Source organism: Talpa occidentalis, unplaced genomic scaffold (assembly GCF_014898055.3).
Source record: "Talpa occidentalis isolate TD23 unplaced genomic scaffold, MPIMG_talOcc4v2.1 talOcc4.10, whole genome shotgun sequence".
NCBI lineage: Eukaryota > Metazoa > Chordata > Mammalia > Eulipotyphla > Talpidae > Talpa > Talpa occidentalis.
This window is the reverse complement of record NW_023600993.1, coordinates 71,819,524-71,840,900: the sequence shown is the minus strand read 5'-3', so window position 1 is coordinate 71,840,900 and position 21,377 is coordinate 71,819,524. Positions and strand designations below refer to the sequence as shown.

The window sequence follows — 21,377 nt, the reverse complement described above, 5'->3', positions numbered from 1 at the left end:
CTCCCTCTCCCTTGTGTGCTCTCTTGGTCTCAGAGTAGACTTGGTTGTCAGCTCCCAGGTGAGGAGGTCCAGGTGACCAAAGGTCGCCGTGCTCAGCCATCACCTGTCCTGAACGAGCCGCTGGGACTGCTGTCCCTCCCACAGTGCAGTGTGGGCAGTGGCCATTCCTCAGCCCAGCGCTGGCCACCCATCTTCCCAACCCCAACCAGCACACCCCAGACCCTAAAGTCACCTCGGCAGTAACTCCATAGCCACAACAAACAACCTCAGGGAGCTGTGGCTCAACGTTCTCCTGCTTGACTTTTATAAGAAAAGTTACACAAGAACATTTCATTTATTAAAATAATTCCCGCAAACTCTTTCAGAATAACAAAATTCATTTTCCTCGCTAGAGTAGCACTTCAAGTAGGAGTCCTTTTTTCAAGGCACCATAAAATAATGATCCCTCTAGGAATCCCTCTGTCTCCATGTGTGGAAATTCTAAAAAGAAAAAAAATCCCTCACAGCCATCCACAAGCTTTTCAATGCAACTGTTCAGTAGGACACAGGTTCAGGGGCCTGATGCCACTATCAACAATTGACATGCTAGGAACACGTCCCCTGCCGAGGCCCCAAAGGGACAGAGAGACAAAATGAACACTTGTAACTAGGAAGAGTCATTGAGGTGGTGGACCCACAAAACCAAATTCCACGTAAATGCAGCCACACTGTCCTCCCTCCTCACTTCTCCTCCTCCTCACTCAGGTTGGCGCTCCCCTGGAGTGTAGCCGTCAGCTTGCTTTGCAAAAGTGCCGCCAGTTTTTTGGATGTCTTTTTGAGAAACGCGCTGCCCGGGTGGGCACTGTTCACGTGTAGGTACAGGTCCTCCTGGGTGGGGCCTGTGTAGCCACAATCCTCACAGACATAGAGCTTATCCCGGCGCTGCTTGTAGGCGTACTGCTGCTGTACCCCGTGGATCTTCTTCAGGTGGGACTCCAAGGAGCAGCGCTGCGTGAAGGCTTTGTTGCACACATCACATTTGTAGGGGCGGATGCCTGCAATGAGGAGGGAGAGACATCACTGTTTGGTCAAGGCCAAGTCAGTCTCCCACGAGGAAGCCATGACAATGGCCACGTGCATCCCAAGGGCACAAAAACCTAACAACCTGATTCAAAAATGGGTAGAGTAACTGAGTAGATGTTTTCCCAAAAAAGGATGGCCAACAGATCCACGAAAATGTGCTCAACATCACTAGTCATCAGAGAAAGGCAAATCAAAACTACAGTGTGGTATTGCCTCGTACCCATTAGGATGGGTGTCCTTGAAAGAACGAGAAATAACCAATGTCAGTGAGGAGAAAGGGAAGCCATGAATGCTGTTGATAGGATTATAAATTGGTGGGGGCATTATAGATGAAGTGTAGAGTTTCATTAAGACAACTAAAAATAGTGAACAATGATGTAAAATATATATATGTAAATTTATATATATATATATATATATATATATATATATATAAAATTAAAAATAGCACCTCATTCAGCAATCCTACTACCAGGGCATATATCTGAAGGAAATGGAATGAGTATCTTGAAGGGATATCTGCACTCCCAATTCACTGCAGTATTTTATTTACAGTAACCAAGACATACAGACAAGCTAAGTGTCCAGGGACTGATGAATAGATGAAAAAGATGGTATTCCAGCCACACATGTAAAAATGTTTCAATGATTCGCACAGACAATGGTGGTTCCAATGGGGTATATGTACAGCCCATGTGTGTGGTGCATTGTACCATCTAGGTTTGTTTAATTATACTCTGACATCTGCACAAGGATGAAATTGCCTAATGATGTATTTTTCAGAACATGTCACTATTATTAAGTGACGTGTGACTGTACATACAAAGTAGAATATTATTTATTCATGAAAAAGAAATCCTACCTTTTGCCACAATATGGATGGACTTTGAGGGAATTATGCTAAATAAGTTACACAAAGATAAATAATGGGGCCTCCCTGGTGGCCCAGCGGTTGAGCGCTGGGTTGCGAAGCTGCCCGCGGCCTCTGCAGCAGCGGCTCGATCCCCGGCTGCTCCCCGGCCACCAGAGGAGGGTCCCACATGGGCGCAGACCTCTTCTGCCGCCTGCTGCTCCCCTCAGCAGTGTACTTCGGTCCTTCTGCCTGCTCTGCTCCCTGCTCTGGCTCTGGTGAATTCTCTCACCCTCCCGCGCTTCTGACTGTACCCAGTGCTTGTATAAACAAAACAAACAAACAAACAAATAAATAGATAAAACATGCCTCTATTAAAAAAAAAAAGATAAATAATGTATGATCTTACATGTGAAAAAAATCAAAAGTCAAACTCATAGAAAAGAGCTAGAAAAGTGGCTTCCAGGGACTGAGGTAGTCGGAACATGGGTAGGGGTAGGGGGGAAATCTTCATAATCAAGAATTCGAGTAGAAGAAAATGATTAAGGCAGGAGACAAAATTGTCTACAAATGTTGATGATATCTACATGAGCAAGCATAACAAACGTGGATGCAAACATGTCCCCCAAACACCACCTGACTTGAGGAGTAGGACTTTTCTCCTCCCCAGATGTTTCTGCTTTGATTTTGGAGTGGGTAAAGTAAATTTCATTTATAGTTTGTTTTCCCAGAAATCGACCTCAACACAAAGATTCAAGTACTAGGAGTTATTTGGGAGGTGACCCCAGGAAGGTCTTGTAGAAGAATGAAGTGAGACAGGAACTAAAAGGAGCCCTTATGAGGTAGGATCATCAAGCAGGTCACCGCTGTGGGTAACCAGAATATTACTGGCCGGACAAAGGGGGTGTGAAGCATATACCCTGAGTGTCCCTGCCCTAGAAGCCAGGATCTGTATCCATGTGCTACATCAGCACAGTGGCGGGCTACCCCAGGGTGGCACTGATTCTCACTCTGGCACTTCTGGCCCTGCCTCATGTAGGTAGAGTGGGCTCCGGAGAGAATTCCCTCAGTTGTAGATGTGGGCAGTTTCAACGCAGGTGTGCCCAGAAATGGCAGGGGCTGGGGAGTAGGCAGGATACCCATGGTATCCGCTACAGTTATGAAAGCATTTCCAAAGTAGACCTTGGGCTGGCTTTAGCATTAGGCTAATGTTAGTGGAGCTTTCTGGATGGAGAGTTTGCACGTACCACATACCAGGTTGTTCAGCCTTACCAAAGCATAATCATTCCTAATTCCACCATCAGTATTCACCCTGGCTATGTGAGGTCTGATGTCAGATAGAGATAAGAAGAGTCTAAAGAAGGGGATAGGTCTGATGTCAGATAGAGATAAGAAGAGTCTAAAGAAGGGGATACCGGCAGTAAAAGAAAGTGCAATGTCACACCAGCAATCAAGCTAGAAAAAGGTGGGTAACATGCTGGAGAGATAGATGTGAGCAGAGAGGGGGCAGCCACCAGCCAGACCATCTCAGCGCTCAGAGGCTAGGAAGATGCATTTTTATTTTCACATTAAAAAATAAATTGGGCCTCCCCGGTGGCGCAGCGGTTGAGCGCTGGGTTGCGAAGCTGCCCGCGGCCTCTGCGGCGCCGGTTCGATTCCCGGCTGCTCCCCGGCCACGGGAGGAGGGTCCCACATGGCACGCAGACCTCTCCTGCCGCCCGCTGCTCCCCTCAGCAGAGTACTTCGGTCCTTCTGCCTGTTCTGCTCCCCGCTCTGGCTCTGGTGAATTCTCTCACCCTCCCGCACTTCTGACTGTACCCAGTGCATGTATAAACAAACAAACAAACAAATAAATAAATAAATAAAACATGCCTCTATAAAAAAAAAAAAAAAGAATTAAAAAAAAAAATTTAAAAAAATAAATAAATAAATAAATTGAGGGGCCTCCCAGGTGACGCAAGGGGTTAAGCACAGCACTATGGAGCTAACAGCCACTGCAGCACAAGTTCAATCCCTGGCCAGGGAGGTGACCCACATGGCATGGCAGACCTCTCCTGTCTCACCCGCTGCTCCCCTCAGAAGTATGTTTCAGTAGATCTGCCTGTACTATTCCCCACTCTGTCTCTGGTGATTCTTCTCACACACACATCCCACTCTGGCATCGCTGGCCTGCACCCCAGCTCTTGTATGCAAAAATAAATAAATCTTTAAAAAACAACAACAAAAAATTGATGGTTTACATCTAAAAGTAATACCCAAGTTTAAGGTGAGAAATAAAAATAATAAAAGATCCTCTTTCACTGCATACATCTCTCACTTCCCAAATGCCACTGTCAACAGTTTCTTGTGAATTCTTTAAAATTTCCACAAATTATATACATATATATGTAAGATTAGATCTATAATACTACATCTACAGGCACATAGTTTTATTGCATTCTGCTTTACTTTTAACGAATATTATATACAGGCATACAGTTTTATTGTGTTTTACTTTATTGCACCTTGCAGATACTGTAGGTCTTTGTTTTGTTTTTTAAAGAGATTGGAGGTTTGTGGCCACCCTACTTCCAGCAAGTCTTTTGGTGCCATTTTCCCAACATGATGTACTTACTTTGTGTCTCTGCATCACATTTAATTAAGGTACGTACACTGTTCTGTTAGGTATAATGCTATTGCACACTGTTAGACTATTAGTCTACCCAACTACAGTATTATGTAAATATAACTTTTATATGCACTGGAAACCAAAAATGATGTGTAACTTGTTTTATGGCTATATTAGCTTGATTGCAGTGGTCTGGAACTGAGCTGGCACTATCTCCAATGTGTGCTTATACATAAGTTCTCTTCTTTGGGGCGAAGGTCCAGAGGGGGGAAGGCTCTTGCTCACCATTGTGCCCCTTTCTTCACTCTGTGCAATCTCAAACCACCTGCCACAATTAATAATTTTTATATTAACTATGGCTGATTAGGCAGTGGGATTACAAACCTCCCGGTCCCGCTTTTCTAAGACTGGGATTAAAGTACAGCAGGCAATAGCCTCAGGAACAAAACTAAAGGTCATGGCAAAAACACATTTATCAGGAAAATATTAAAAAAGTCAAAATAACTGTGAAAACATCCAGGATGAATAAGTGTCCAAAATTTTAAGTCAGGACAGCATCAGATAGTACCTTGTCAAGCCATATGGAGCCTGAGGTGAAAGGAAAAGGTAAGGTACAATGCAGATGTTCTTCGGTATTTTTTAATGTTTTTTTTTTTTTCCCTCAGAGTGTTCACGTTATTGGGAAGATATTAAAAAATTGAAAAATGTAGGGGGCCTCTTTGGTGGCACAGGGGTTAAAGTCTCAGAGCTAATCAAACTATCACCAGCCACTGAGGCCTGAATTCCATCCCCATCCCCAGCCAGGGACCTACCCAGATGGTGCAGCAGCAGACCTCTCCTGTCTTGGCCGCTGCTCCCCTCAGCAGTGTATTTCAGTCAATCTGCCTGTTCTGTTCCCCACTCTGTCTCTGGTGAGTCCTCACACACCCCCTCCGCCCAGCACCTCTGGCCTATACCCCCATTCTTGTATGCATAATTAAATAAAAAAATGAGCTCTTAATACTTTTAAAAAATTGAAAAATGTATTAAAAGTCACATTTAGAAATGCTTAAACATTTCATTTATACAAGAATTGAATTTGCTATGATTTTACTATCCTGACTTTAATGGAAACAATCTTACCAAAAGATATTTTTAAATCTATTTTTTTTAAAGATTTATTTATTTATGCATATAAGAACTGGGGTACAGGCCAGACGTGTGGGGGTGTGAGAGGATTCACCAGAGACAGAATAGGGAGCAGAACAGGCAGACTGACTGAAATACACTGCTGAGGGGAGCAGTGGGTAACACAGGAGAGGTCTGCTGCACCATGTGGGTCACCTCCCTGGCCAGGGACCGAACTCATGCTGCAGTGGCTGCGGATAGTTTCATAGTGCTGCATCTTAACCCCTTGTGCCACCAGGGAGGCCCTTTAAATCTATTTTTTTCACTTAACAGTATTCTTGGAGATTCTTCCATCTTGGTGCTTAGAGTTCCACTTCATTCCTTTTTTAATAGCACCATGGTCTTTCGTTGGGCAGTTGTATCCAAATACTATATGTTAAAAACCAGAGGGTGAGGCAGCACCACACCCATCCTTCACACTCCTCCCATCATGTCATCCTGCCTTATACAACCTGTGGCCAAAGTCCATCCGTGGACCAACAGTCAAACCTCACCACCTTGGAGCTTGTTGGAAATGAAGTCTTAGGCCCATCCCAGACCTTCTGTACTGATTAGTTCTCATCCCCAGCAGGCTAGTCAAAACACAGATTCCAGGCACCACCCCTAGCAATTCTGGTTTTGGGGTGGGGCTGGTAATTTGCATTTCTCTCACGTTCCCAGGTCGATGTGAAGCTGCTATCCTCTGAGAGTCACAGGTCTAAAGCAATGAAAACTCAGCCTAGGACAGCAGCTTCCAGGTGCCAGAAGGCAGCCATGTCTCTCCCCACCCTGTTCTTTAATGGTAGCTTGTGGAGGGGGGCTTAAAAAGACACTCTTTTCATGAAGTTGTTTTTTTTTTTTAATATACAGATGATAAAAGAAGTGGAAATGGAAAAAAAAAATTCTTCCCACCCACAGCCAACCATCCAAACAAATCAAATCACTTTCATTTTTCTTTCAGTCCACACCCAGAAGTGCACTTCATTTCCTGCAGCCCTCATGAAAAAACTCTTGGATCAGACTAACAGTGAGACGTTACTCCAGCCAACAAGCCATATACCGGCCTAGATTATATTTCACACATTCTAGAAAAACTGTCCAAAGTTAAATTCATTTACAATCTTCAGCACTTGGCACATAATAGGTGCTCAGTAAATAACTTTAAAATGAATGAAAGAGTGAATGCTGCTGGAGGGAGAGATCACATCATTGGACCTAGTTTTCTACAAATGGAAGAGCTACAAGACCCCTTCAAATGACGATGCCCACTTGAGTTTCATGTTGGTGCCATAGAGGGCTGTATATTTTACTAGGCCCATCGGCTGGGTCCCACATCTCTGGCAGATCAAGCCACAAACCTGATTCAGACTCATAGTTCATCAAAACAGAAATTCTCCAGAAACCAGTTGTTCCTTTAAATAGTTACTGGAAATAACCTACCGCTACTTAAAAACATTCATGATGAAACCAGCACATTTACACCAGGCTTTAACCTGCATGCAGCAAACTCCTGGATTGTTGCAAAAAGATATTTCCAGTCCTCCTTGTGGAGGTCCCAATGCCATAAGATGACCTAAAAAGGAGACCTGCAGGGGGCTGACTGCTCTGCCTGCCCCACCTCCTCAGAGGGGACACTTCAGGCCAAGCACAGTACAACAGGCGCAGGTGCCAGGGTTGCATCTCCTTGGTCTCTTCACTCAGCAGGTCAGCCAGGCATCTAGAGGCAGAGGACCCTGTAAGGCCTGGACAGCAAAGGCTGGGGTATTTCAGAGCCCTGTTTGGTGCAGACAATGGAGGGAACGGGGATGATTGCTGCATGGGATTCCTTTCAGGGAGGGTGGGATTTGAGCATGTTAAGGAAGATGAAGGACTCTAGGACAGAAGATGAAAGGGAGACAGGGGACTAAGAGCTCCAGTTATGACTATTCTGACTTTTGCAAACCTGTCTTCCTCCCTTCCCTCTTTATTTATTTATTTATATAAGCACTGGGTACAGTCAGAAGCGCAGGAGGGTGAGAGAACTCACCAGAGCCAGAGCGGGGAGCAGAGCAGGCAGAAGGACAGAAGTACACTGCTGAGGGGAGCAGCGGGCGGCAGGAGAGGTCTGCGCGCCATGCGGGGCCCTCCTCTGGTGGCCGGGGAGCAGCCGGGGATCTAACGGGCACTGCAGAGGCTGTGGTCAGCTTCACAACCCAGCGCCCAACCACTGCGCCACCGGGGAGACCCCCTTCCCTCTTTAAAGCCCACATTCATCCCTCACTCACTGATGAGGGCAGACACTGTCAAGCACAGGCCCTTGGTGACCCTTTCTGGGCTTGAGAACAAGTCCCTCTCTCCTGGCCACGCCCCCCCCCCCATGCCTTGAAGGGGATGAAGGTGGCCAGAGAGGAGTCCTGGATTTGGGGACCGATGCCAAGGCCTTCCTGGCATTGGGGCCTTACCCACCTTAGCGCTCTCCAACAAGGATAATCTTATCTGTGTCTGAAGTGGGACACCAGAAGGAAAAATCATGATCCCTGTGCCAGATTCCATCCACCTACTGACACCTACACAAGTAACAGAAGCCAAGGCCACTGCAAAATGAGGCAGCACACACCTGCCACAATCAAGTCCATGGTCAGATTCCTGAACCTCTCCAAGCTGTAGTTTCCTCACCTGTAAAATGGGGCTAATATTCATATGAAGCTGCTGAGGATCAATCTGATGTCATATACAAAGGGCCTGAGCATCCCACCTACTCTGGGATACAGCTTCAAGCGCTCACCACCCGCTCAACATAACTCAAATATGTTCTATTCATAAGTGCCCTGGTGGGTATATGAGTATTTATTTATTTTTAAAGACTTGTTTATATATTGCATAGAAGAACTGGGGTATAGGTCAGATGTGCGGGGGTGAAAGGATTCACCAGAGACAGAGTGGGAAACAGAACAGACAGATTGAAATACACTGCTAAGGGGAACAGCAGGCGAGACAGGAGAGGTCTGCTGAGCTATATATGGGTTAGCTCCCTGGTCGGGGGTCAAACTCAGGCTGTAATGGTGATAGGTGCTGAGATTTAACCCCTAGGCTAACAGAGAGGCCCATGAACTGGTGGGTATATGAGTACTTAGTGGGTTTTTTTATAAATGGACCTATATGTACACTTTTTGTATTCACTTTTGGACCTATTTTTTATTTCATAACAAAAAAAATAAAAGGGGAATATTTTTTTTAAAATGTGGTCACTGAATGGCAGAAGGGTAGTCCTCTACTGCCTAGTCCAAGAAATATTGTGTGTTGGGTTATCGAGAAGGGACTTTTCACAAGCGGCCATGATAATGGTTCACAGGCGATATGGTGGTGGGAGATTTATGGGGACTACATCTGAGGGGGGAAATCAAATGTTGTAGAAAAATGAACAACGATGTAAGAAAATTTTAAAAGTTTAATAAAAAAATAAAGAAAGAAGGAAGAAAATAAATAATGGATGGATTAAAAAAAAGGGGGGGTTCTTTTAAAAAATTCTATTCCTCTTACAAAATCAAATTTCCTTTCCCATGTACCCAAAGGAAATTCAGTTATTAGAACTTCCTGCTTGCTTTCCTTGCTGAATCTAAGTGCCTCTCTACTGAATTTCAATCAAACATGAACTTCAGCAAGCTTTTTGCAGGCCTTCTATGGGAGTGGACATTAGGGAAACCTCCTCAGAAGGCAATGTGGAAACTTCCATAATGTCTACTGTTTGGCCCACCTCAGGGAAATTATTTACACAAAGACTTATCCTGGTAGTTAAAGGATCTACCAGAATATTCAAGGTGGTACAGGAAGGAAGGGAGGGAGGGAGGGAAGGAGGGACAAAAACAGGGGAGGGAGAAAAAAAAAAATCTCTGAAAATGGAATCAAGTATCATCAATTAGGCAAAGGGAAAATGATGGTAGTCCCATATTTGAAACTATGAAATAAATTTCACCTTAAGAAATTCTGACAACTGGGGCCTCCCTGGAGGTGCAGGGGTTAAAGAGAGCACTATCAAGCTATCAAGCTATTGCCAGCCACTACAGCTAGGGAGCTACCCACATGGCACAGCAGACCTCTCCTGTCTCGCCCACTGCTCCCCTCAGCAGTGTATTTCAGTAGATCTGTCTGTTCTGCTCCCTACTCTGTCTCTGGTGAATCCTCTCATACCCCACACCTCTGGCCTGTACCCCAATTCTTGTATGCATAATAAATAAATCTTTTTTAAAAAAAGAAATTGTGACTACTATTAAAAAAGAAAGAAGTAGACACTTGTGTAGATATGAAACAGTATCCAAGATATATATCACATTAAAAAAAAAAGTGTGCTAAAAACCAGGAAAAATTAAATATTGGTTTTTTTTCAGGAACAAAATGTGCTTGGTGTGGGAGAGGTGCTTACTTTTTTTTCTTTCATTTTTTTCCCTTTCATATTGCTTTTACACTAAAACGCAAGTTAAAATTAAGTGACAGATAAAACAGAAGAGAGACAGTTTGATGAGTGAATTAGGCAATTCCACAAGACAGCATTAGATTTGCTAGGGGTGGGGGTGACGTTATTCTCTTTCCTTCCATCTCCCCCACTCTAAACTTCTACTATCTGCATTTTTTCCCAATCCACTCAATCCTTTCCTTCAGCTCCAAACAAAGACACCATTGTTCTCTTCCTCAATCAAGATGGGATTTGTTTGCCTTCTCTTCCCTCTCAAAGTAGCCTGATGGAAGATAAGGCCAGAGGGCACCCCAGGGGGCGGGGCAGAAAATGCACCTCTAGCAGAACCCCCTCCTTACTTCCCTGACCTGGCTGAATTCCTCACTGCTCTCTCCACTGCACTCAGAAGCACCCCAGGAATGGCAGTAGCCTAGAATCCACTGGCTCCAGTCACAGTGCAGTGTAATCAACAGGGGTTATGCCCTCCTGGAACGCCCTCGACAGGGGGTGGAGGTGGTCACGCCACAGAGGTGTGTGCTCTTTTCAACTGTCACTAGTGGCTGACACTCTTTCTTCTCTAGAGCTTTTTATATTGGCAGAAGTGTTTTACAGAAAAAGTCGTTATTTCACAAACGGGAAAAATGAAATCCCTTTCCATGAATGCTGTACTTGTCTGATGAACCTGGAATGTCTGGTCAAGCCAGTAAACAATGCCCTAACCACACCTAATGCATTTCAGGCCCATCAAGGGGAGTCTGCATTTCCAACACGCTCTCAGGTGCTGCTGGCTCATGGTCCACACTTTGAGTAGAGAGGGTGTAGACACTCAGAATCTGGTTACTTTTCACCCCAAAATACAGATCCCACGCCCCTCCCCCCCCCACTGTTAGGGGGAAAAGGATGTCCTAAAGCTAATTCCATACAGGCTTCGTGGACTCTACCCCCACCCCAGGCCAAAGCCAAAGACACCGGGAACTCCAAATCCCATCACCACCAAAGGGAAGGTGGCTGGGACCGGAGGGTGGGGTTAAGCAGCCAAGTTGATATAAAAGGCAGACACGTGGGCTTTGGGGTTCCCCATTTTGGCTCTCCGCCACGAGCTTCCGGCCAGCTCCGAGAGTGACTTTGGGTTTCCTGGTCGTTGGATCGGGTAGGACGCATTAAAGACTTTAGTTCCCTATTTTCTCCCTGAGTTGTACATTTTCCTTATTTCCTTTTCCCTTGTAAATAAACCTTTTATTAACCTTTTGTATGTGCCTGTAGTGGAGTATTCATAAGTCCCTTGTAAGCGCGGGTGAGGACCCACAGCCAGGAACCCGTTCAATATCGGGGTTGCTCTATAACACCATCACAAGCAAGTCACTGCTTCAATGGATGGCCATTTTCAGAATGCATCCCAACAGGTTCAACTTTAAATGTTTAAACAAATCCAAAAGATTGTTTTCTCTGAAAACAGGCCCATGATGTTATTTGTGGGCAGTCAACATGTTTCTTTAAAGCTCATGGCTCCCTCTCTCTATTCTGACCTGAAATGGGTCAAGGGCCATCATTTCCCACTTGGGCCTCAGTGATCCTGTCAACTTCACTGAAATAGTCATTTCCTCTATTATGTGTGTAGTGGATGCTGGTGGTCTCCCATCCAGATCCGCTTTTCTGGGCCAGCGTCTCACCAGCTGTCATACGTGTTGGCTGATCACAGCTCCTGACTGTCCCCCTCTCTAAGGAGTGGGCACCAGCCAACTGACCTCCCTGCCCAGGGAGAGGCAAGCCCTGCCCAATCTCCAAATGACATGGTATAGAAATGTCCCCACTTGTCTCTAGACATAACAAACCTGTAGTGCCACTCACACTCCAAAGCCCCCATGGGATCAGGCTGGGACCAAGACTTCACCGGAGGCCACTTTCCTTGTCAGCTCCTTCCTCTACCTTTGTCCTGCTTCCCACACTTCCTTACTGGTTGCTCCTGAGAGTCCTCCTTTTCTCAGTCATTTTATAAGAATCACCATCTCAGGGCCTCGCTGGTGGTGCAAGGGGTTAAGACACAACCTATGAAGATATCCACAGCACAAGTTTGATCCCCGGCCAGCCAGGGAGCAACACACATGGCACAGCAGACTTCACCTGCTGCTCCCGTCAGCAGTGTATTTCAGTCAGTCTGTCTGTTCTGTTCCCCACTCTGTCTCTGGTGAGTCCTCTAACCCCCCCGCACCTCTGGCCTGTACCCCAATTCTTGTATGCATAAATAAATGAATCTTAAAAAAATTCACCATCTCAGAATCTGCTTCTACAGATGCTGAACGATGAAAAGTTGAATTGAAAACAGTCACTTACTTGCTGATAAATTTTCAAGAGCCTCATGGAGTTTTTTTCTGCCAGTTTTCCCCCCTTTTTCAATCTTGGATAAGGTGTCATTTAATTAACATTTTCTCTCTCTGTCTCTCTCTCTCTCACTCACACACACACCCCTCTCATTTACTCTTTTCTTGGTGAAGTCATATCCAGAAAAGAAGTCTTAATCTTTTCTTTCATCTTCTTGGATATTAATGTGAGACATTTTCAGGTTCTAGTTTCCCTGGGTCTGTTCCAAGATGTATCCTTGTGTTTGGAGTCTTTCCTTAGATTCCTTGTTCTGTAAGTCACCCTAGGGGACAGGAGTAGTTATGGGTGAAAGAGGGGGGGTGGGGGTGGGGAGAGTTAATCCTGATTCTGATCTTACTCACTTTGCCCTCTCGTCAATATTGTAGCTACAGTTCTCAATAGAAAGTTTCTGGGATGCCAGATAAGTCTTTAAAATAGTCATGGCCTGGTCTCCTCAGACACCCTTCTCTCAACTGTCTACTGTATTGTATTACAGTGTCTGTATCTTTGCTTCTGGCCTAAATATAACATTTATTTATGATCATCAAGAGCAAAAATCCAACATTCACATCTCAATCAAAGACAAGGCCAAATACCTAGAATTCCGGTGAGATCCTTTGACTCAAGTAAGGTTATTAGCATGAACTAAAAAAATGTCTTACAACGCCCAATTTTTGCTCATTTTATTGATTATCCCTTTCATACAGCCAGAGAAGGCAGGGGGCCTCCCTGGTGGAGCAGGGGGTAAAGTCTAGCATTATCAAGCTATCACTAACCACTGCCACCTGAGAGAGATCCCCGGCTAGGGAGCTGACCCAGGTGGCACAGCAAACCTCTCCTGTCTCGCCCACTGCTCCCGTCAGCAGTGTATTTCAGTCAGTCTGCCTGTTCTGCTTCCCACTCTGTCTCTGGTGAATCCTCTCACCCAGGTACCTCTGGCCTATACCCCAGTTCTTGTATGCATAAATAAATAAAAATAAATCTTTAACAAAACATTTCAAATGGTTAGCATAGATTTCAGCAATCTTAGTGCTATCCAACAGAAATTAAAATGTAAGCCACTTTTAATTTATACATGCCAAGTATCTCATTAAAAAATAATTTTAATGATATATTTTTTTGAACTAATGTGTTTAAAAATTACCATTTCAATGCAAAATTCAACACTTAAAAATTAAGGTATTTTATATTCTTTTTCACATTCTTTAAAATCTAGTGTCTTTATACAAATAATACATCTCAACTGGACTCACTAAATATCAGGGGCTCAGCAGCCAAGTGTGGCCAATAGCTGCTTTACAGGCCAGTGCAGCTGCAGGTTTTCGCATTCCTAGATCTCCCTTAAACATTAGCTTATCCCCTCATGGAGAAAGCATGTGAAACCCTTGGGGAAAACACAGGGGAAGATGTTTTTACTCACCAATTTCAGTGACGTTCAGCCCCCTCCAATAAGAGTCACCTCAAGTACCACCCATGAGGAAGAGGCAGACCACGCCCTTTCTTGCCCACAGAGGACATCTTGGCATCACTGAACACACGTTCACAAGCTCCACTGCAACCCGCTAAATTCCAGGCTGGAGTGTGCAGCTTGTGCAGGTCAGAGTTCCCCTTTATCTCCTTGCAGAGCAAGCAGGCTTCTAGAAACTGAAATGGGGAAGGCTGATGAGGCCCTGCCTTAGGGACAATGGGCAGCGAAGGGGACGCTATAAAGGGCAGAAGACCATTAGCTTCAGGATCAGTGAGTTGTGGTTCTGATCCACCACTTTTAGGGTTTCATCTCCCTGAGCCTGGTATTCCCTAAATCTAGAAAATAGGGTAACAATAGCATCTGCTCCTTGGGGTTGCTAGAAATAATGATCAATTCTGAGGGCCTGGCAGGAAGGGAAGCAACCATGTGTAGCCTGCTGCCATCTGAGGAGCCTGTAGCCCGCTGCAGGGTATCCCAATCTCAGCAGAGTCACCGCCTTCATTTGCTAGCCCTTCTTCCTCCCTGGGAAAGGAGACATTGTCTCCTTGGCAAACACTGTCAACTGCTCATCCGAATGCCCTCAGCCTGCCACTAGGCCCTGTAAGTCAAGTGGCTTCCTGCATGTCCTGCCAAAGAACATACCCCAGAAACATGACAGGCCTGCAAGAGTGTAAGGAGAAGGGGACTAACCAGGAGTTGGGGGTCTCAGGATGGACCCCCAAGTAAGGAGGGATGGGTATTGATACTTAATACCCCAGTTTCCTCAGCCCTGGAGCAATCCAGAGCTATATTTATGCACAGAGTACCCAACGGGACTTAGCCCCAGTTACTCTTATTGGCTATCTTCCTCTCTCTATTTCCTCTCCACAACCTCTCATCATACCTCCCAAATAAACTTATACTCATATCCTTTCTATCAGGGTCCGTTTTAGAAGCAAGAAAAACTAAGACACTGAATCTTCAATTCCTTTGTCCTTCTGTCCAGCTGTGGAAATTTTGCTCAGTTGAAAGGCCACCTCCTCCAAGAAGCCTCCCTGATGCTCACCAATGTACCTCTCCACTAGCATGCCACTTTTTCTTCTGTCTTACATGATATTTTTCTTATGTAGCAGTCAAATGTTTGAGCTCTTTCCCCTGATGTTAGCTGAGCTCTCCACAGTCCTAGGGCCTGTCACTGCCAGTTATTTCAAATTATACCACTAATAACAGAGAATATTTACTAAATGCATATAATACAGGAAGCTCTTTACCTGCAATTTAACCCTGAAATCTCACTCATCACTTTAGGTGATAGGTGCTAAAATTGTGCCCATTTTTGAGATAAACTAAGGCAAAAATGATTTTAAAAGTTCTCACAATTAACTTAGATGTGGAATCCTTAACTATAACACCATTGACTTAACTTGTAAAACTCTTCCCTGAAAAGCCATCAGTCCCTAATATTTCTGGGTCAATTCTCCATCAATGGAGAACAAACTCAGTCACAGATGAGGCAGCTCCTCCAATGCAAAGTTAATTCCCACTGAAAGTTGCCAATAGTTAAGAGTTGCTTCCTGTGCCTCCCTCACTCACTTTGTCTTAAAGACCAGGATTGGGGGAGTGACCACAGAGCCACGAGCAAGGAGAAGAAACAGGCCACGCTCTCAAGGACATCCTCAGATAGAGATGACAAGCTCAGAAACCCTCCAGGACACCAGTGACTAATGACTGAATGGTGGTTCCCAATTTCCTCCAACCCTCTAGGTCAACTGGATATAAGGCTGGCTTTGCAGATACTTGAAGGGTCCATTGACCCAACTCTGGGAGGTTCCCCCACTTAGTGGGCCCCTACCACCACCAGAGGACCTTCCATCACCCTATAGGACCCTTCCGCACTCTATAAGACCCTCCCTCCACCTACACTACACGAGCTCCTACACTCCACCAAGCCCTACCATTTTCCCTACCTCAATCTAGGCTCAGTGGTCAAACTTCTACTGCTTTGAGGTCAGGCAGCCAGACCCCCAAGTGCACACACTATAGGGTTCCATTTTTATCACATTCAAAACCTGGCAACAGTAGGCAGTTTCAGGACTAGTGGTGCCTCTAGAGGGAAGCAGATAGTGACTGGGGGGGAGGGAGGGAGGATGCAAGAGGGAGGGGCTGAGACTTCAAAGGCTGTTGCTTGATCTGTGTGCTAATTATAAGGGTGTGCCCATTTTGAAAGCATCCCCAAACTCGTTGAACTATGCACATATAACTTGCCGGCTTTTCTGGATGTATGTTACAGAAGTAACAAATTCCTTCGAAAAAGTGTTTAAAAAGGAAAAGAGAAAAGAAACCCATTAGTATGCCAGACCCCCTCTAAGGTGGAGGACACTCTTCTCAGGCCCAGGAAGGAGCTCATGGCCAGCATTCTTAGAACAAAAATGCATGATAAGGGCAATTAAAAAAAATGTGAACACAGGTCCTGGGTGAGGGTCCATCTGGATCCGGACAGAGGAGTGGGTACTTTCCATTCCTACCAAAATGCTAAGGGAAATGCTGAACACTCTGAAAGGGCTTGAGGCACCAGGGGAACTACATCTAATAAATTCTATGAGGCTGTAGGGATATTAGGTAGCCAGCAGGATGAGGCTGAAGAATTACCATGGGATGGGTTTAAATGAGATGAAATGGGGTAGACTGGGAAAGGAAGGGGATTTGAAAATGGGACCCATATTGTGGGGGAATTTACATGGAGCCTGTCAAGATGAGGAGTCTGCATTCCATCCTACCCGACTTAGAGATTTTTATAGGAGGGAAGTGGCATCCTTACAATTCTCCTCAAGGGATCACTCTGGCAGACCTGTGGATGGTGACCTCAAGGAGTCTGGAGACCAGATATTCCTAAGATAAAGCTATAGGCTGCAACCAAATCAAAGGCTGGGGGAGAGGCCACTGAGCATCCCAGGATACTCTGTGAACTAGAGCCAGTGAGGACCCATATACACACTTCATAGGTAGGGAAACTGAGGAAAACCAAGGGGAGGAAGATGCTTGGCTGGCAGGCTCAAGTGGAAGGCTTAGTCAGCTCTCAGTGAGTCAAGCGTTTTCCTCTTTTTGTGAACTCTCAGGTGGAACATGATGCTATTTTGATACAGGCTTACTTCCCAAGAAAGAAGCATAAAATACCACCAGCAGGACCTCAAGAACCACATTCTAGCAGTCAGTCCAGCTGAAAGCTAAACTATGATCACCGCCAGCACCATCTCAGACACCACAATCCAGCCCATGAATAGCTTGGTGCCTTTCCAGCCCATGAATAGCTTGGTGCCTTGTTAGAACTTATATAATAATATCCATTTTACAAAGGCAAAATCAGACTTGGTGGGGGAGGGGAGGCATGCCAGGTGATAAACCCAGATGGGTTTGCCCAAGTGCCCTGTCCTGTGATCTTTCCAGAAACACCACACTGGCCTCTGCTCCCAACTTGGTTCTTTGTTGGGAAAGGAACAGGAACTCTTGGCTAGAACAACAAAACTGAAAGTGAAGCACATGCCCCATCCTTACCTGTGTGTGTGCGGACGTGCCTCTTCAGGTCAAAGGTATCATTGAAGCCTTTACCGCAGAAGGTGCACAAGTGCCTTTTTACCTGGTTGTGACACTTGAGGTGCCGGTTGAGCATGCGCTGCAGGCGGAAACCTTTACCACACAGGTCACAGTTGTAAACCGCTGGGTCGCTGCATGTGCCTGTGGTGAACTAGGACAGAGAGAAGGGCTGTGAGGACCCCAGTGCAGGCAGCACATCCCAGTGAGTTCAGTCTGGAAACCACCTCCCCAAGGCTCTGGGCTTGGCCTGATTAGAGCTTCTGATCCCTAAAAATTCCAAGCAACTTTTGGTTTTAGGGAAGGTTGGCAGTTCCTCCCAACATGCATTCTCCCCTCCCTCCCTCCCTCCCTCCCTCCCTCCCTCCCTTTCTTTCTTCCTTTCTTTCTCTCTCTCTCTCTCTCTCTCTCTCTCTCTTTCTTTCTTTCTTTCTTTCTTAGAGGCATGCTTTATTTATTTATTTATTTTATTTGTTTGTTTGTTTTGTTTATACAAGCACTGGGTACAGTCAGAAGCGTGGGAGGGTGAGAGAATTCACCAGAGCCAGAGCGGGGAGCAGAGCAGGCAGAAGGACCGAAGTACACTGCTGAGGGGAGCAGCGGGCGGCAGGAGAGGTCTGCGCGCCATGTGGGACCCTCCTCTGGTGGCCGGGGAGCAGCCGGGGATCAAACCGGTGCCGCAGGCAGCTTCGCAACCCAGAGCTCAACCACTGCGCCACCGGGGAGGCCCACCCCCTTCTTTTTTTAAAACAGAACTCTGGGACCTCCCTGGTGGTGCAAGGAATTAAGCATAGCACTATGAAGCTATCCACAGTCACTGCAGCACAAGTTCGATCCCCGGCCGGCCAGGGAGTAACCCACATGGTGCAGCAGACCTTTCCTGACTTGCCCACTGCTCCCCTCAGCAGTATATTTTGGTCAACCTGCCTGTTCTATTTCCCACTCTGTGTCTGGTGAATCCTCTCACCTCCCACACCTCTGGCCTGTACCCCAGCTCTTGTATGCATAAATAAATAAAACTCTTTTAAAAAATTAAAATAAAAAAAAAAAAACGAACTCTGATTTCTATCTGGAGAGGTCACTTCCAGCTACGCATTTACATTTCATGGCTTTCGACAAGCCATGGACATGACTAATGAATATACTTTTCAGGACTGGTACCCTTATCCCTGCCTGCTGGCTGAAGTTCCCACCGATTCATAAAGGGGAAGTCAGTGCTGAGGAGGGAAGAGCAGAAAGAAAGGAGGATTTAGTTCCTGATGATGTGTGGAGCATGCTAGAGTCCTCAAAGACAGCTATCATCAGTTCGTCCTCCCTATGCCCCCATGCTGCTGTGTCCATCAAGAGGTGGCAATCACATCCTCTCCCTTTGGATCTGGGCTGACCTGGTGTCATCTTCAGGTCTTAAGTGTCCTTGCAGCTTCTACCACATCCCTCTTAGAAGATACCTGATTCTTAAAAGCCCAAGGCCACCAGGCTATAAGGAAAACACCTGGAGAGTGGAAGCCACATGCAGGAGCACTGAGGAGACAGTATGAATAAACCCCGGGTGGATTTTGCAGCCCAGCCTACAGCAGCCACCAGCTAGTGACCCCACCAATGCATCCTGGAGCAGCACTCTTAAGCCAGCTGTCTCCCAGTTCCTGACCTACAATATTGTAAACAAGTAAAATGATTATTTTGGGAAGTGAATTGGTCAGTATCCCACAGGTTCATTATCAGCAAAACCATAATCAAATGAAATCCTGGGCTCTGGACTCCCAAATCAGGTGCACTCTCAAGTGCCACCTCTAAGGAAGAAAACAGGATCTATAACTATGTGATGAAAAACACCTGATCTGATATAGTCAAAGTTTTCATAGTTACCAAATCAGATCCTTTAGAAAATTGATCTGATCGCTCTGCCAAAATTCTATTGATAAAAAGACCTAAAAACTTATTTTCAGATAAACATCATGAGAAAAAATTGGTCCTTTCCTGGTTCAACGCCTTGCTAGGCTCCTCCTTTCATCCACCCAGGGTATTGCCTTCCTCTGAGAACCAGCTCAACAGTTCCTTCCCTGACACAGTTTCTCCAACTACAGCATTCCCTGACAAAACATACTTTACAGTTGCCCTGTTTTGAATGTGCTAGAAATGGAATCCTATAGTGTGTGCCCTTTGGGGTCTGACTGTAAGGCATCTTTTTCAGTTCTATAGGTGCAGGAATCAGTAAAAGTTTGACCTCGGTGCAGCCAGGGTGAGGTAGGGAAAATGCGTAGGGAATGGCAGGGTGAGAAAAGAAAACGCTATCAAGACGATCATAAGAGTGAAAATACATTTACAACACTGTACTCTATTTACTGATCGCACAGGTTTATGTTGTCTGTTTACAAGAAAATCTGAGTATAAGGAGATCCACACAGTTTAGCCCAAGTTAAAGTCTGTGTTAATTAGAACATAGAAAACTGATCCTGGGGATCCCAATGAAAACCTTACAGAAAGCTGGAACAGTCTTTTAAAGCCTTAGAGAATATGCTTAAGGAATTGCCAACCTCAGTTCAAACCTGAATTTTTGTTTACTTTAATCCGTTTGGTAAATTCTTATTTTTCAAACGCTCTGCCTGTAATATGGATACCTTCTATTACAGTCCAGGATGAAAATCTCAAATCACTGGTATTATTCTCTTTGAAAAGAATAGACTCCAGAAGGCCAATGGGCAGAGAGATTAGTGACAATTTAATGAAGTACAGAGCCAATGAATCATCTGACCAAGATACAGAAAGCATTTCAAAACAGGGAGAAAATGAAAATGGAGGAGGAGACTGGAGACTGAGGGTACCATTTGCAGGACAAGGTTTTCTCTGGTTTTCTTAGAGAAAAACTACGAGTTTCCCAAGCATGTCTCAACAAAGGGAAATTTTTGATTTCTTCCCTTTCTTATACATCTCCACCTCACAACAAGGAAACTGAGTCACTACAAGTGCCATCATTTAAGAGGTTCCTCTAAGATGGTATACCCTCCAATCCAAGAAGTGCTGTTTGCCATAACACACACACACACACACACACACACTCAGCCAATGCAGTCACCCAACATTAACAAATTATATTCGAACCCTGAAGAGAGCTTTGTAGAAAGAATTAAGGTTAATTAAATGGCAAAAGATCATGGCTGATGAAGCCAGCTTCTGTCAGACTATTTCATTTCTCAGAAAGAACAGATATTTGTAGGATAAATTCCTAAATGTGAAATTTCCCACGGAGCACATTTCACATGTCATGTGCCTTGAAACATGGTCCGTAACAGCAAAAGATTGGAAACGACCTATATTTATCAACGGGACTTGTTTTAAAAATGATGATAGACCTATATAATCAAAGCAACTGGAAAAAAGGAAAGAGACAATTCAACAGCAGTGTGAGTGAGACCCTTCAATGCCTACTCCAGCCAAGTCCGCAGAAGACTCTAGCCCTAGCTGATAGCAACTGTGAGAGAATCCCTGGGCAAGAACCACTCAGCTGAGCCCAGTCATTCCCCAAAACCAAAAAATGCAACAATGATTTTATATTCCAAAATGTGAAACAGCTGGAATAGTATCAGACGTGGCACAGTCTCTCCAAAATACCAGATCTGCCATTTTTTCTTACTCTTCTCTCCCAAGATGGGATGATGCAGAGCACATGGGTTTTCTGGAATACTATCCCAGAGGGTCAGCTCTCCTTCCTTAGGTCATCTTTATTATGTTTAAGAGGGTTTGTACTTGGTGGGCATCCCTGATGGCACAAGGGGTTAAGACGCAAACTATGAAGCTATCCGCAGCCTCTGCAGCACGAATTCGATCCCCAGATGGCCAGGGAGCTACCCACATGGCGCAGCAGACTTCTCTTGTCTCGTCCGCTGCTCCC

At 45.2% G+C, this 21,377-nt stretch overlaps 1 protein-coding gene across 1 annotated transcript in view; it reads right to left on the bottom strand.

Annotated features, from left to right (window-relative positions):
• Window positions 1-353: 353 nt before the first annotated feature.
• The window catches only part of OVOL2 (ovo like zinc finger 2), a 30,495-nt gene continuing 9,471 nt past the window's right edge, over window positions 354-21,377 (bottom strand). Inside the window, exons 3-4 of the mRNA XM_037521034.2 lie at window positions 17,453-17,642; window positions 354-1,034 (exon numbers count right to left, since the gene is read on the bottom strand). Coding sequence (XP_037376931.2) covers window positions 721-1,034; window positions 17,453-17,642 — 504 coding nt within the window. The 3' untranslated portion in view covers window positions 354-720. The remainder of the gene's footprint in view (window positions 1,035-17,452; window positions 17,643-21,377) is intronic.